The sequence below is a fragment of the Etheostoma spectabile genome, chromosome 5, assembly GCF_008692095.1.
Source record: "Etheostoma spectabile isolate EspeVRDwgs_2016 chromosome 5, UIUC_Espe_1.0, whole genome shotgun sequence".
Taxonomy (NCBI): domain Eukaryota; kingdom Metazoa; phylum Chordata; class Actinopteri; order Perciformes; family Percidae; genus Etheostoma; species Etheostoma spectabile.
In genome coordinates, this window is record NC_045737.1 from 30,573,850 (window position 1) to 30,590,285 (window position 16,436).

The 16,436-nt window shown below is 42.2% G+C and overlaps 1 protein-coding gene across 1 annotated transcript; it reads left to right on the forward strand.

Annotated features, from left to right (window-relative positions):
* Positions 1-679: 679 nt before the first annotated feature.
* ptar1 (protein prenyltransferase alpha subunit repeat containing 1) lies at positions 680-14,262 on the forward strand. The gene is made up of 7 exons (XM_032517244.1): positions 680-818; positions 2,969-3,138; positions 3,959-4,025; positions 4,325-4,429; positions 6,158-6,395; positions 7,243-7,577; positions 12,243-14,262. Exons 1-7 carry the CDS (start codon positions 733-735, stop codon positions 12,646-12,648), a joined length of 1,407 nt encoding a protein of 468 aa, XP_032373135.1. The 5' UTR covers positions 680-732; the 3' UTR covers positions 12,649-14,262.
* Positions 14,263-16,436: the final 2,174 nt, after the last annotated feature.

Consider the following 16,436-nt stretch of genomic DNA (forward strand, 5'->3'; position numbering starts at 1 on the left):
ATATGTGTGTATGTGTACGCATATGCTCGTATACAGGTATGAAACTTTAAGAGCTGGATTGTTCTCTTGTTCTTGTCTTGTATTGTATTTGTTTGTTTGTCAAAACGTTGAAAACCAATAAATATAATTATTAAAAAAATTAATTATTTTCTGTACATGGTGCCAGACATAATATATGACAGACATAAATAAATGTATAATGATAAAAATCACAATATAGACTTCTTTAAGACACATCCTGCAGCTAATCTTGTAAAGGGGCCTGTGTTTTGTTTCTTTGTCCGTTATTATCATGCTATGTTTATCTGGTGCATATTCCTAAATAACTTTATGTTTTATTAAATTATCACAAACTCACTGACTAACTGCAAACTTGGGGCACATGAGTACTTGCTGGATGAAGTGGTCTTGTGTAAAGTAGGTGTGCAGTGCCCCAAATGGCATATTAGCCCATTAAATGACATGCAAAATCAGTATTAGCCTACGATAATATATTGTTATGTAAAACATTTCAATTGAATCCTATTACTGAACAAAATGGACAATTAATTGTCAAACCAATCAAGGGTATGCTGTATTTTGTTGTACATAAATATTTCATCGCAGGAAGCACAACCGTACACAGTTGCGACAAGCCGAAGGTTCTCTCGGGCTTCCGTAGTATTGTTTTTTTTTTTTTTTTTACCCGGAAAAACTTTTTGGTCATGTAACGCGTCATTAGGTGCCATAAAGATGGCGGAGTCGGAGGAGGAGGTGGACGTATTGGTCCAGAGAGTTGTCAAAGACATCACTAACGCCTTCAAGAGGAACCCCAACATGTAAGTATAGTTGACTGTGAACATAGCAGGCACACTGGAGCGGCTCTGTCTATTCTAGGGCACGGCAAGAGAGACAACAGCTCGAGCCAGCACCTCAACGGTGTGGGCTTGGACTATTACCTGGAATCAGAGCGGTGCAGGCAAAGTTAGCAGTTTGTTCTCTAATAGCTAGCTAGATGATAGCCTTTATAGGAACACTGTGTTTAATAACAAACGGTTATTTATACGGTTATTTAGAGTTAGCAGTTATAGCTCGCCCTTTGACGTAGCTAAGGCGGCTGTCAAAGCTGATTATTCACGGGCCAGCAACGGCAGCTGGTTCATTAATGGTACGATTAATTCATTTAGCTAGCATTTAAAAAGTGTCTTATTTGAAATTTATTTCCGTGCTTCTGTTTAATAGGGCTGCTTTAGTCTCTTTAGCAACGCCGGGCTGTCAGGGTTAGCAAATGCTAGCTATGCTTTCACGAGCTAACGTTAATATTAGCTTCTGATCTATTCATAAAGCAAATAAATGAAGCAGCGCTTAAAGCTGGTGTCAAAAGGCTCTTACCATCAATATACTGTTACAGTATACATAATTACTATGTTCTCAAATTAGTGTAGCGTGAAATAAAAGCAGAATTTAGTCTGTCAATGCTTAACGTTACAAATTACGAAACATGTAAAAACAAACAGTTGCACTATGATAATGGATTTGATATGATAACATTGAAGAGTGGATGAAATGGTGAGTTGGCTTTCCAAAGAAGATTATAGACAGTCTTCCTCAAGCTTGAAATTCCTCTTAAGTTTCTTAAAATGTAGAAAATTCTTACACTTAAACTTAATTTAGAACGTGAAGGGAGAGTTCTTGAGGGCTGTAGGCTGTGTTCAATTGAGCTATGTGGACCTAATAAACTGGTAACTGAGTGTATATTTAAGTAATGGCTCACAATAAGCCGTGTTATGTTTGGATTATTGATGACTTTAAATGAGGTTGGGTTAGTAGTGTTCATGATAAGATTTTACACCCCCAAGTGTAACCCACTACATTAGCACCATTTTAAAATATTTAAGTGGATGGTAGATGATTACCTTTTTCATCCACCTGCCATATGACTGGTGGATGAAACAGTTAATTTTGAACCTCTTAATGCGTGGGTACACACTACCCAAGAATCAAGCCAATTTTGGGCCTGATTTCCGCCTCCCAACAATGGTCAGCAAAGCCCTAATTTTTTGATGGTTCTAAAAATTATCTTGTCAGATTTTTCTGTGATGTGTGGTATGTTAACAAGTGTTTTTTTTACATCCCACGTTTATCCCAGCCGCACCGATTTCCAAACTATTAAACATGTTTAATATTCACTCTCTGCCTGTGCACAGTGAGAAGACGTTCATCCAGTAGCACCAAAATCGAAAAGTGGCTGATGGTCAGCACAGCACAGAGGAAGTTTTTCCTCGCCACTGTCGCACTGTTGCTTGCTCTGGAGTAGAACTGTTGGGTCCTTGTAAATTCTGGAGTGTGGTCTATCTGTATAGTGTCTTGAGATAACTCTTGTGAATTGATACTATAAATAAAATTGAATTGAATTTTAATTGTGCTCAAACTGCAGACTCTAGCTGTTGTATATTCACTTGAATAAAATTGAACTCTCTCTCTCTCCTCTGCTCAAGTCGCTCTTTCTCGTCTGCGCACATCGCATCTCCCGTCACTTTCTCTCTCTCTTGCTTCATCAGCGTCCACAGAAGCACCTCTGTCGCAAATTCTCATCGCTGCGTGTATGAATAGTTTTGATGCAAAACAATTACAGGCTAGAATTTTGTGTTGTTTATTTGCTTCGCTCTCGGTGTATAAAGACCTTTTTATATATATTCAAATATATATGTTCAAAACAAACAATAAAAAAGACTTGAGCTGTGTGTTGTTACCCTAAACAAGTATAGAAATAGCCTGGATAACAGTGACAGTTGAAATGGCTAAGGACAGAAATGGCCCTGTGTCTTGGCTTCTGAGGAATAAAAAGGTATTTCCTAAATTGTTCGGATATTCCTGAGCATGTGGCCTGATACCCCAAAGGAAGCCACATGTTATGTTGCCAGAAATATTCTTCCATGTCCATACGCAACAAGTTAAAAACCCTCATTCTCAGTGTCTGCTCCCTCAGTGATGAGATTGGTGTGATCCCGTGTCCAGAGGCCCGCTACAACCGCAGTCCCATTGTGTTGGTGGAGAATAAGCTGGGTGTTGAGAGCTGGTGTGTCAAGTTCCTGCTGCCGTATGTCCACAACAAGCTGCTGCTCTACCGCCAGCGCAAACACTGGGTGGAGAGGGAAGGTAACTGAACTCACTCAACATCTACCATAACCAAATCACTCCTAGAGGTTGCAGCAGTGTTTCCCTTAGAATTGTACAAGCCTGCCAACAGGAGTTGTAATGGTTTTTTTTTTTTTTTTTTTTTTCCGGACAAAAAAAATTGCCCTTTTAAATTCTACATTGCTTGTCAGGAAATGACGGGAGTATCAGGCGAAGGAGCTTTTAAAGTGACACATTTTCTTTTGCTGTGCAAAGTAACTGTTAAATATTTAATTAAACCTTTAAGTGTTAAAATGAAAATAGTGCACTGTTTTGGTTACGTCTGTTTCTCGTTTTTTTTTCTTACATAGTACCGGGCTGGTTAAAGTCAACTTAACTGACATTATAGAAGTTGCTAAAACTAGCACAAAGGTTAGCTAATGTCAGCTATCAGAGCTAACGTTAGGCTGTGATGAACAACAGCAGAGAGATACAGACTTTACTTTCCGTTTGGGAACTCCCGATGAAGTCGGGAAAGCCATTTTTGTAACGTTAGATGGACGGTAGGCCTGAGAGTGACTATGCTCAAGCCGTCTGTGTGCACAGAGATGAGGCACTGTTCTGTTTTTCTGTGCTGGTTGGCGGCAGACTAGAACACTTGTAATGTCAAATTGCCCCCTACCTACGGTACTGTAGAAAAATGTGCACCTTTATGTTGTATCTGTTTTTGTCACATCTCTACTACATTATTTTACAAATCTAGTCTGGTCTCAAAATTGCAAGTAAAATACTTAAGCTTTTTCTTGTCCCTTAATCTGCCAAACCATTTGAGAAGCTCACAGTTCATGTTTGTGTCCCTTAGCTTTAGCGGATATCACCTGCACTCTGTTGCTGCTCAACCCGGACTTCACCACTGCATGGAATGTCAGGTACAGATAAACCCAGTCACAGCAGCCGTCTACAACACAAGTACAGAAATCTACAGAAACATTTGATCTTACGAATGTCAACTGTTCATTGTCTAACATCTCTACGCAAAAGAAGACACAATACTCAAAACTTAACGTAGTGAGCCTGGTTCCTTGGCTGAGTGATGTGAAGCTTCTATGGATCACAATTCAACATGCCACAGTGTGGCTAAAGCATGCTATACAGGACTGAGCCTGTAAAAGAAGGCCATAGTCTGCTTTGCAGGTCTTTTGTAATGTGTGTCCAATTGTTGTTGCAGGAAGGAGCTACTGCAGTGCGGAGTTCTTAACCCAGAGAAGGACCTCTATCTGGGCAAGCTGGCCCTCACCAAATTCCCCAAGAGCCCTGAGACGTGGATACACCGGTAAGACTCCGCTGCAGAGAACCCTGTTCTTCTCTAAACACTAGAGGTGTGACAAGATCTCACCCCCACAAGAGCTCACAAGATTAAACGTGACAAGATTTCTTGTCAAGGTAAAAAGTGTCTTGCGATGTCAGTACACAAGTGCAGAGCAGAAGCCTTGAAATAAGCATAGAAGAGTGATATCGGATGAAAAAAGCTGCCTGTAAAACCCAGCGTTAGAGTACTGCCTCTCTCTCTTTCTCTCTCGGCCGAGAGACACACATGTCCGCAGCGTGCAGTTTACTGTGCCGCTGTCTCTCGCAGACCACTCTTTCTCGAATGAGTCGGGAAGTGGACAGCAAAACTTTACTTTAATGATTTTAATGACTTTCATCCTATAATAGTCATAAATTGATACTTTTTTAGCGCTGCATCTGTCTTCACAAAAATCATCTGTTGAGTGTTTGATGGTAATTTATTTGTGCTTAAGAACATAATCAATGTGAAACAATAGTAAAATAAGCTCTCTGTCTAAGCTCTCTGTCTACTGTTCAATGACAAATTCAAGTACAAAACATTTGGTCTCAACTAGAATGTTGTAACCTTGGATCTCTGAGTGAAGAGACTTGCTCACCATTCATTTGGAATAAGTAACAGTTAGTTATACAGGAGAGAAGCCAGTTGACTAAGTTTGTGGCAAAAGCTTTCAGTGCTTGGTTTTCATTTTTGGACTTTTTATTGAATAAACAACTATTTACTTATTTCTTCATTGTAGTTATCTGTAAAATAGTGTCTCGTCTCGTGAGCTGGGTGTTTCGTCACACTCGTCACATTCCAGATCGGCCCGTCTGAGCTTTCATTTTCTCAAAGGCAGAGCAGGATACCCAGGGCTTGGCTATTTCTTGCCACTGTGGGACCATAGCCAGGCTGGGGGAATTCATATTAATGTTAAAAAAAAAAAACTCAAAAAGTGAAATTTTCCCTGCCACGGGACCTCTTTAACTCGCTGAGTTACACAAAAAGGACACATTGGCCATCTGTCCAACACTTTAACCAGGTACTTCTACAAGCACTGCACTTCATCAGCCTCAGCTCTACTGGTATCCTGTTTCATGGGGTCTTTGGGGACTACTCATCAAACTTTAATTTTATAACTGCCATCTGCTGCCTCAAAACGAGCTTTCCTTTTGACTGGGGCTAGTATGTGTGACTATCACCTCCAGTGGCAGGACTGACAAATGGAGAGCCTCTAAATGTATTTAGCAGTAATGATGCATTTCATTTACCTCGAAGCCGGAGTTGGGTGTGAAATCACACCCAAGTTGACTGCGTTCCGTTAAAATAAGACGGATTTCACAGTGGGATTTTATCTCTAGCCAGGTTAGCCATTGTTGGCAACACCAGTTGTTAACGCATTATGCTGTTTTTTGTAGATACAAACAGCGTAACATGTCCACAGATAGAAGTTGGACAGTATTGTATTTAAGACACAAATAAGACAGAAGTGCTAATAAACTATCTTACTACAGCTTTCACTACTGTTAATGCACTGAGCAGCCATTTTGGATTTGGAGGTTGGCTCTCTCGGTTGACTGTGAGGTGCTTCAACTTCCCAACTTGGAAATCCGACTTCAGGGGTTGTGTTTCCTACTTAGAACTCAGAAAATTCAAATTCCGAGTACAAATGGAACTCACCCTGACAATACACCAGGTAATGGAGTTCCTTCAACCTGCATTGTCTCCCTGCAGACGCTGGGTGCTGCAGCAGATCCTGCGTCAGTGCTCTGCTCTGGGCCGGAACCATCAGCAGGGTGAAGTGGAGCAGGCCGATGTCGAGAGGAGCCAGCAGCTCAGTGACAATCTGGCCAGGACGCTCCATCAAGAGATGAAGGTGTGCTCTGACGCTGCCTGCCGCTATCCCAGCAACTACAACGCCTGGTCCCACCGCATCTGGGTGCTGCAGCACATGGCCAAGGGCAACGTCAAGGTAGGATCACAGGAATTTTTTTCTCCTTTTTTTTTTTTCATTATAAATAAGGTCTAGGGTTAGTAAAGTACCATCATAGTGTCAAAAAGGGGAACATTTTGCAGCATAAATATGTGGAGAAAATCAAATAATATTTTTTGACCAAATTTTATGCTTTTTGCCGTGATATTGTAGAGTTGACTGTTGGTGCTTTCACAAAAAATGTACACAATAAAGACGAATAATAGAACAGCTAGAACAGTCTGGTAAGGTCTGATAATGACATCATTTTACTGTAATGCAGCCTTTAAAACTAGAAAAAGACATGCGTAAGTAAACAAAACATTCATAAGAAAGAAAAATCTGTCTTGCATTGTGAAACATGGACACCGTACAATGCTCCCAGTAGATAAAGATACTTTAGTTACTGAGCAGTTTTTCAGTAAGCATAAGATCAGTAATTCCACCTTCGGTTATCTTGTCATGGTACAAGATGAAGTTAAACAGTATTCCAGCCAAGTTACTGGCTCTATGCCCAAGCATTAACCTTCTGTAAACCACATTTTCCTCTGGGACATGCAGGCCACCATCTATGAACAGGCAACTACAGTAAATTATTTAGAATTTCAGATTTTGTGAGTTTCTCACAAATGAACACACACGCTCGCCAACCCTGCTATTCTCCTAAAGAGAAACGCTAGAACAGCACACACACCCGCGCACAAGTATAAACCTCAGGACACTACGTAGGCTAGGGCGAAAGCTCTGCGTGGAGCCTCAGCAGACGCATAAATCCTGTTTAAGTTGACAACATGACAAACTCCAAACGATGTCTTGGATTTGCTATGAGTCCTCTGCTCCCTCCCAGGTGTTCTATGATGAGCTGTCGTCGATGCGCCTCTGGGTGTCCATGCATGTGTCCGACCACAGCGGCTTCCACTACCGCCAGTTCCTGCTTAAGGAGCTGATCACAGAGCTCTCCCAGACTCCAGCTTCCACCCCCCCCAGTTCGCCCCAGCGCAGCCCAGTCCCCGGCAGCAGCCTCCCCCCTCCCAGCCAGGGCCCGGCCAACGGGGAGCTGTCGGGGCCGGAGGCCGCCGCAGAGGAGGACAGGCAGCTACTTCAACTCTTCCACCAGGAGGTGGAGCTGATCTCAGACCTGATCCAGTCCTTCCCCGGTCACGAGACCCTCTGGAGTCACAGGTAAGGCCACACAGGGGAACAAAACACTAGACAGTTGTCGTTTCACAGTGGCGTATTATGAGACTACCGAGACCCAAACGCACTGCAAGCAATGACTGACGCGCCTCATTTGATGCTCCTATGGTGCACTGCAGGCATCAAATTTAACCCATTTGTGCCGGATGCTTCGTGCCGACACATTACATCTACCGCCGGTTACTGCGTTGCGCAACTCTGAACCTCCTGCCGGCTGCTGCGTAGCGCAGCATTTTGTATTCGTCAGTCTTTTCATGATGCGCACAGCAGAGAACGCATGTCATTGGTTCAAATACACATGAGGCGGGTCTTGTTGGCCATTTAAAGCCATGTGACCACCCAAATGTACTGTGGTTCGCTAAAAATCATGTCAATCAACCAGAAATACATGTGCGTTTGTTTTTGAATATTTTGAGAGACGAGCGAGCGAGAAAATGGCAACGATAGAAGAGGATTTTGACAGCGAGGGCAGTGACATTGAGTTGGAAGATAGCGAGGAGTTTGGGAGGGAGGATGTGGTAGATGATGATGAAGAAGTGATGGCTAGAGCACAGGAGTGGGATATGTGGGATACAGAAGGAGAAGAGGAGGATCGCTTTAAAGGATTCCAGGTAGACTGGAGAACCAACGGTTACCAGCCGCGCAAGGCAAAGCTTTTCACCCGCAAACCGGGGGTGAAACAGCCGATCCCCGTGGACGCTAGCCCTCAGGATGTGTTTTCAAGGATTTTTACCGATGAACTTTGGGACATATTAGTTACAGAAACTAATCGGTACGCTGAACAGACGCGGGGTCAGACCCCGACAAACTCGAAGTGGAACCCTGTCTCCAAAACGGAGATGAAGACTTTTGTCGGACTGTGTCTCGCCTTCGGTATTTTGAAGCTGCCAGCACGCAGGGATTTCTGGAGGCAGACCAAATGGTTGTACCAGACCAACGTACCCAAGGCGATGGCAAGGGACCGCTTCGACATGATCTGGAGGTAATGATCTTTGTTGTTTTTTTAGCGCTCTTTTCCGAGTTCCTTTATCTTGCCGCTAATGATGATGATGGTTGATAATGATAATAATACAGTAATGTTAACATGTAAATACAATACAGGCATAATGAATAAATAGCATAATAAATAGTAATATAATTATGGTGTTGATGATTGATAATAATACATACAATAATGTTAATATATAAATACAATACTTGCACTAATGTATTGTATATGTATGTGTTATTAATGTGTGCACTTTTAGAGAGTTGCTCTCCAAATCTCATTGTACTGGTACAATGACAATAAAGGCTTTCAATTCAATTCAATTCAATACTGGCATAATGAATAAATAGCATAACAAATAGTAATATAATTATGGTGTTGATGATTGATAAATACAATAGTGTTAATATTTAAAACAATACTAGCATATTTAAGTAATAGCATAATAAATGTAATGTAATTATGGTGATGATGGTTGATAATGATAATACATAGGCCTACAATAATTTAATATTTACACATAAATAAATACAATGGTGGCATTACATGTAATTATTGTAAAAAATCATTAATCTTATAAGAATTTTCAGATATCTCCATCTCCAAGATAATATGGACCCTGCCGTGGACAAAACGGACAAGCTTTGGAAGATCCGGCGGTGGATAGACCTCCTCATGGTTAGATTCCAGGCACTCTATGAGGTCAATGGCTTTGTGACCGTGGATGAGTCCATGGTGAAGTATAAGGGACGCCTGGGCTTCCGGCAGTACCTCCCCATGAAGCCGGTGAAATGGGGAATAAAGGTGTGGGTCATGGCTGAGAGCAAAACAGGCTATGTGACCCATTTCCAGGTGTACACGGGTGCCATTCAGGGTAAGACGGAGAAAGACCTGGCTCACCGAATCGTCTCAGACCTGGTGACTCCTTATTATGGGTCCAACCTGTCCGTATACATGGACAACTTTTATACCAGTGTGAAGTTGATGGTGGACCTAAAGGCCCGGGGAGTGCAAGCTTGTGGAACGGTGCGTGCCAATAGGAAGGACCTCCCCAAGAATTACCAGCTCACAAAGAAGGCTGAGTTGAACAAGCACGAGTTCAATGTGGCACAGCGGGATGACCTTACGTTCTGCGTCTGGCAAGACACCAAGGCAGTGATGGTCCTCTCCAACTACCATGACCCGACAGCCTATGGGTTAGTGAGGAGGAAGGCCAATGGTCAACGCCAGACGGAGGTTAGGGTGCCAGCATGCCTTGCTGACTATCAGCAGCACATGAAGGGAGTTGATCTTCTGGACCAGATGGTGGGCTTCTACCAGATCCATCATTGATCTACAAAATGGTGGAGGAGGCTGTTTTTTTACTTTGTTACAGTGGCATGCTACAATGCCTTTGTGGCTGCAAGATCTGCGGGAGGAGCCGAGTGGAAGTACAGGAGGGGCGGCTACAAGGACTGGCTGGAGGATCTGACCCAGGAGCTGATTGTCCCCGTCACTGCGAGAAGTGCCCCCAATGTGCTACCCACCAGCCCAACTGGAGCTTCTGCTGAGCATGAGCTGATCCAGATCAACAACAAGAGGAAGACCTGCAGGGAGTGTTCTCTGAAGCACTGCGGCACCATCGTGCGTCCTGGGTCAACTCTGATGGGATGCAGGCAGTGTCACCTTCCTCTACACCGCGAGTGCTTCATGCACCACGTCCTTCGCCAAAGAAGAGATATGTGAGCCATGGAGCTCAGAGACTGAGACTGTTCCCAGTTCCCTCTCAGGACTTTCCTCACCTCTCTCTAACACAAGATGCCAAGTTTAGTGTGTTGGCATGTTTAAAATGTTTTTAAAATGTTATTTGTTATATTTTATAAAATCGATTTATATATTTTTTCTTGTTAATTTGATTTTGAGATTTTTTTGAAAAATGTGTTGGTATGTTAGTGCTAAGGGAGCATGTTGTGATAACACCTGTGATTCTTACTTTTAAAATGTAATTTATTTCATGTTTCTATGTGCTACAGAGGCTTAGATATTAAAGTTTTAGTACACGTTGACAATCTTAGTATTTTTTCTCAAAAACCTCAGGAGATAAGGATATTCATCCTAGAATAACATAGGTTTTTATAGGCGTTTTTAGCAGGCGTTTTAGGAGTAAATGGGTTAATGGTGGCATTAGACTTTACCCCATGACGGATTGGGTGGTAAAACTCCCACCATAATCTAGCCTATTATTACATGTATGGTAATACATAATGGTATTAAGACATATTTAATTTGCATTTATTCACTTTGTTTGTAACTAATATAGACTACTGAACACGTTTATATGCTAGATTATGCATTCATAAGGGAATGGAGAGAAAAGATGAACAGACCCTGTAGCCAGTTTTCATTACGAAAGATGATCTTTTTTTTTCTCCATAGTAACTGCAGAGGCCACTAAAACCATTTAAAATATGTATGTTATAGTATGCTTGCTTGTCCTTCAGCCTCTGTGCACTAATCTCTCCTTCTTTCTACTAATTTATGAATGCAATCACAACGATTAATTGGCTTTTTAAAGAAACTTAGCTACACTCAGCTACAGTGACATTTTGAATTGGTATGTAGGCGTAATGCCGCTGCAGAATTATGAACGTGATTGACAGGATCATTAACAGCCTCTCGCTCGCATGTTTCACCTTAAAAAAAAATTGAATATGAGATAGAGATTTATGTGTTGCCATAGAGCTCAACAGTCCCACCCACACTATGAGAGACCTTGGGTTCCAGAAGTAAATTTCCCATTCAGTTTTCCCATTGACGTCTGGAAAAATTGGGATATTAAGAGTTTTAAATACTGTAGTAGGTAATATAATGAATACGCTCTTGTTTAACAAGATCTAAGCTCTTCTCCCTTTTTAATCGTACAGTAAAAAAGGGCAATTGTAGCAACATATGAACTCAGGTGTATCAAATAAATTCAACAACAAAACAAATTAACATTTCAAGTCACTTTCAAGAGGAATACACATATAAAAAACTTGCAAAAGTGCAATTTTCCCCTCTCCTTTCTAAGGGAATTATGAGCCTGAGCCCGATTTTATTGCTTTTTTTATTACGTGGGCCGCTATAGCTGCCGGTATAAAGGACTCTTGCGATATCTGAAACATCGGGCCTGGTGGCAGAATTATGGAAGACAGTGCTACAGATGGGGGAGAGGCAGCACAGTTTACCTCCCTCTCCAGTCAGTGCAGGACATACTGTAAATGGGTGAGCTACAGGAGAAGCTGGAGAGGCACAGTGAGCAGAACTCAGTGACTTGCTGCTGTTGTCCTGACTCGGGGATCATTTTACAAAGTCTACAGGTCTTAGGTGATCCATGACGTCAACTACGCAGACAAGTCGTCCCAGCCCTAGTTGCCATTCTTTTGCTGGTGTTGTAAGGTGATGTGGCTTTCAGATCTCACTGTTAGCTACATTCCACCATTGCTTTTGGCACATTTGAAGGATCGAAGTAGATTTATTCAAGAACTGTCGCTAAGTTCAATTTTGAGGTACTTCTATTTTATACTACCTTAATTTCTACCGTTACTCCATTAGATTGTCAGAGTATACCTTTAGCCATATAGTACATTTTGACATGCCTTTTCTATAATAAAGTGTTGGATGTATGTTTCCACCCCTCCCAGGCGGCACGTCTTCTACCTGTGGCCCCACTGGAGGAGGGAGCACCAGCACTACTGCAGCAGCAATGGAGGCAGCGCGTCGGCCCGCCTTAACAACAGTGGCCCCTCGCTGGCCGGGGTCGGTGCTCAAAGCTGCGCCGGCAGGGGGGAGAGTGTGAACGGGCAGGGGCATGCTAGTGACGCTATGGAGGTGGACGGGGCGTCCTTGCCTGACCCGCGGGACAGCAAGCGACTAAAGCGAGGCATCCTGCTGCCAGGCCCCACCGCCCTGCTGCCCAGCCCCCCCGCCCTGCCGTCTGAGCACAGCTTTGTGAGCGGCGTCCTGGACAGCTGTGGGAACCCCGAGCAGAGACGTTTCGCCCTGGCATACAGGAAGTGGTTAGACACTGTCGTTGATCAGCAGCCTTGAGAGAGAACAGTTAGCCGCCAAGCTCTCTCAACATTGAAGTTGCCTTTAGACACAGATTTAGGATCAGCTTCTCTACCTGTAGCGCTGACTTAAACCACTAGTGCTTCAGATGCAGTGATGACTTTAGAAACCAGTCCCAGGGCAGCTCCTGACAGTGGGGAGGGAGGGTAAGGAGGTTTTAACGACATCCCGTCTGTTCTTCCTCTGAAACCTCTGGATTCTCCTGAGCCTGATCTGAGCCAGTACCCCTTCAGAACGGAAATCTGCACACAGAGCCTATTGGCTCGCTATGTGTCTGTTGGTAGATTCTTTTCCTATTCAAGGTTTCTCCATGCCTCAGGTCCAAATGCCACTGCTTTTGTCTTTAGTGCCAGTGTGGCATTTATCTGCACGTATTACTTGTTTGTTCAAATATGTCAGCAAAGAAACTAAATGAAACACATGTGTTGGGCCTGATTGGTTTGAATGCCAAAATAGCCAGTAATTTATAAATGAATAAGCCATTAAATAATATGAAATTAATCATCATATGACTAAGAGTAGAATATATACATGACCCAATAAATTGTAAAAATACAAAACATGGTTAAAACTTCATTTTTATTTATCTTGGTGTTATTTCATCCTCATTGTCAGAGTATTTTATTGGAGTTCATTTTAGTTTCAAACATCCTCTCTTTACAAAAGTCTGATTCCTCAAGTGATTGGCTAAAACCTGAGGGAGTGGAAATGTGAAAACGAAAGGCATTTTCAGCTATAATGTAGGGGAAATGAAATTCAATAGATCTGGTCACTATGGAAGTGATGACATATAATTTCACACTTACATTTTATTTATTCATGTTTGTTTTTATTTGATTGGCCCTTTTTGGAGTTAAAGAACCCTTTTATAAGATCAGAAAAGAATGACAGTGACTCTGATTGAATCACATTGGAAGCCTAAGGTTCCCTCGTCTTTGATGATTGGTTGAAATGCCCTCAGCCCTCCCGTGTCACACTGGCCAGGTTCTATAGATTTCCATTCTGAAGGTGGTGACATTTATTAACCATGTCATTTTTTTCTCTTTGTCTTTTCTTGTGTTGGTCCTTGGTTGCTGCTCCTGCTCCCATGTTACTGGTGAATATTGTCAGTATGTCCTAACTATGTAGCTAAGCGCTAAGTTACAGTAGGTTACAACAGAAAGCCAAAAAGCTAGTTGTAGCTAAATAACAGGTTACATGGCTAACTTGCAAGTCTTACCTTCCGAGAACCTGAAGCACTAAATCTATAGGCAGAGAAATGTTAGCTTTAGGATAGCGTGCTAGGGGAGTGACCCCCCCCCCCCCCCCCCCCGGACATTCACTGGTGCTACATGCTGCCATGTCTACAACTACTTCCTCTGTTACAGGTGTGTAGTGTGCAACAGGTGAAAACTGAACAGCACTTTGGAATAATTGATATTATTTGTGGGGTATTATTGCTAAACTATTTTTGAAATCTTGTCTGTTATTTTGCATCAGGCTAGTTAACTGTAGTCCTCTCTGCTTTCTGTCATTACCTTGTACAAAAATACAGGTAACCTCAAAAAGGTCATTCTACATTCTGTCTAGAATAACTTGTAGCACTCCTTTTTTTTTAAAAAAGTTGTAACATGCTGGATCGGCACAGTCCACCCCTTCAATGATGTAGAAACTAAAAAAAAGAGAACTCCTCCCACCACATCGTCTGATTATATTATCTGATATATATTAGGAAGGGAAGAATGGTATTCTTGAATTTGAATCTAAACCAATCTGACGTCATCTGCGTATTCCAGATAGTTGCCTAGAAAATCTACACACATATATAAAATATATATATATATATATACAGGACTGCAGTTTGAATAGGATCCATCGTTCTGTTGCCCAACGATGTTACGGATGTTGTTTAGCGTTTTCAACGACACTATCGGCACACAAGTGAACAAATGCACACTTTTACACGGTTGATGTTGTTCCATCAGTGTAGCCATGGGCACGTTCGCATTCACTATATGTACTATGGTCACATCTAAATGGCGTCCCAGTGGGCCCTTGGTGCAGTTTGGGTGTTATACGTATTTATGCCGAGGTTCCGTTGGATTGCCTTTCATTGGCTGGCTCGTTCTTGAAGACATAACGGAGGATTTGAGGAGACCGAAGATGTTGCATTTGGGTTCAGTGGCCGCTGTGCACAGCCTGGCTAGCCAATACGGCGTAGCTCCCCATTACACTGTCTCCATGTGCTTCCATGTAACCCTTAGCTTCTCTTCGAAACTACGTCAGAGTTATGAAGTAAAGACGCTCTATCACCTCAAATCACTGTGTACAGGATCATAGATAATCTTGAAACTAATATTTTTGGGTCATGTATTCTTTTGGTTTGTTCATCAAGAATGTGTGCATATTAGAACTGTATTGTTGGGCGGGGTGGGGGGTGGGGGGGGGGGGGAGATTTCACCAACTTTGCACACCTAGAACACAAACTTTGAATACAAGACTATCTATGCAGATTTTTTTGAAAAGGTTTTAAAAAGGAATAATGTAGCTTCTGTTTTGCTAATTTATTCTTCCGTTTACTTCAGTGGAGGCTGTGTCCTTCATGAATAATTCCTAGCATCTCATTAATTTTCTATTTATTTATAGAATCTTTTATCTTCACTTTCAGTGTTTTGTCATTTGCTTACCAAGACAATAAAGCTAATCTGGGTTAAGGTATTTTTTACTTGCTGCTTAATTGTGTGTGTGTGTGTTCAACCTGGACCTTATTTTCTCATGTTTTAGTGCCTAAATGACTTAGGACGGTTATGTTTTTTTATGTGGTCACTATTGAGTGAAATATCTGCAGACATGAAACCAGTTGAAATGGACCCTTGTGGGCAATTACGCTTTGCCAATGTCCATCCACTGTTTTTGCCGCTGAGGTTGTTATTTTCAGTATCCGTCTACATGATGGAAAGGATCCCTACCGAGAACTAAAGAAAGTCTCGTTCTGAAATCTCGCGTGATGTGACTTGTCGTAAGACAGCGGACTGAGAGTTGGAGAGTGGAGTCGGGGAGACTGTCACGGCTAGCGTTAAGATGAGTTCAGTGTGGCTCACCACCACAAGATTTCAGAACGAGACTTATCCTTTCCATAATTTAGTCGGACACTTATAACAATCTGAGCCTGTCAGTGGCAAAAGCAGATCTTTTAGTGGATGTACATTGACGATGTGTAATCACCCCATAGGAAGACATTGCAGCCAGTTTCATAGCTGCAGGGCTGTGCTATTAACAATACATTTAAAACATGTTGACTCTTTTCAACGGCTAAAAGGGGATGAATAAATGTGATTTCAGATGGACTGTAAGGCAGAATGTGGACTTTCCAGTATGGCTCCAGGCCATGATAAAACCTGGTTTCCCTGGTGCATGAGGCTATTTACATTAATTAAGGAAAAAAGGTTTGGGTAAAATATCAGAAAATCACCACCACGGGATTTAAGAACGAGACTAATCTTTTCCATAATGTAGTCAGACACTTATAACAATCTGTCAGTGGCAAAAGCAGATCTTTTAGTGGATGTACATTGACGATGTGTAATCACCCCGTAGGAAGACGTTGCAGCCAGTTTCACAGCTGCAGGGCTGTCGCTCAATACTGAACCAAAGATTTTTGTCCCATTGGTTACTTTGGGAAAAGGGTCGAGGTTGAAAAATACCAAAGTTCCCCTTTAACAAAACCTGGCCCCACCCACACCTTTGTAAAGTTGGAATAAGAGCGGAGACTGTGCCTTGCAGTCTCT

Bases quoted from the DNA above. Each gene is read 5' to 3' on its own strand.
- ptar1 (XM_032517244.1), top strand. From the start codon at position 733: ATGGCGGAGTCGGAGGAGGAGGTGGACGTATTGGTCCAGAGAGTTGTC. The intron at 819-2,968 runs GTAAGTATAGTT...CTGCTCCCTCAG, and splicing joins TTCAAGAGGAACCCCAACAT to TGATGAGATTGGTGTGATCC. The intron at 4,026-4,324 runs GTACAGATAAAC...TTGTTGTTGCAG, and splicing joins ACCACTGCATGGAATGTCAG to GAAGGAGCTACTGCAGTGCG.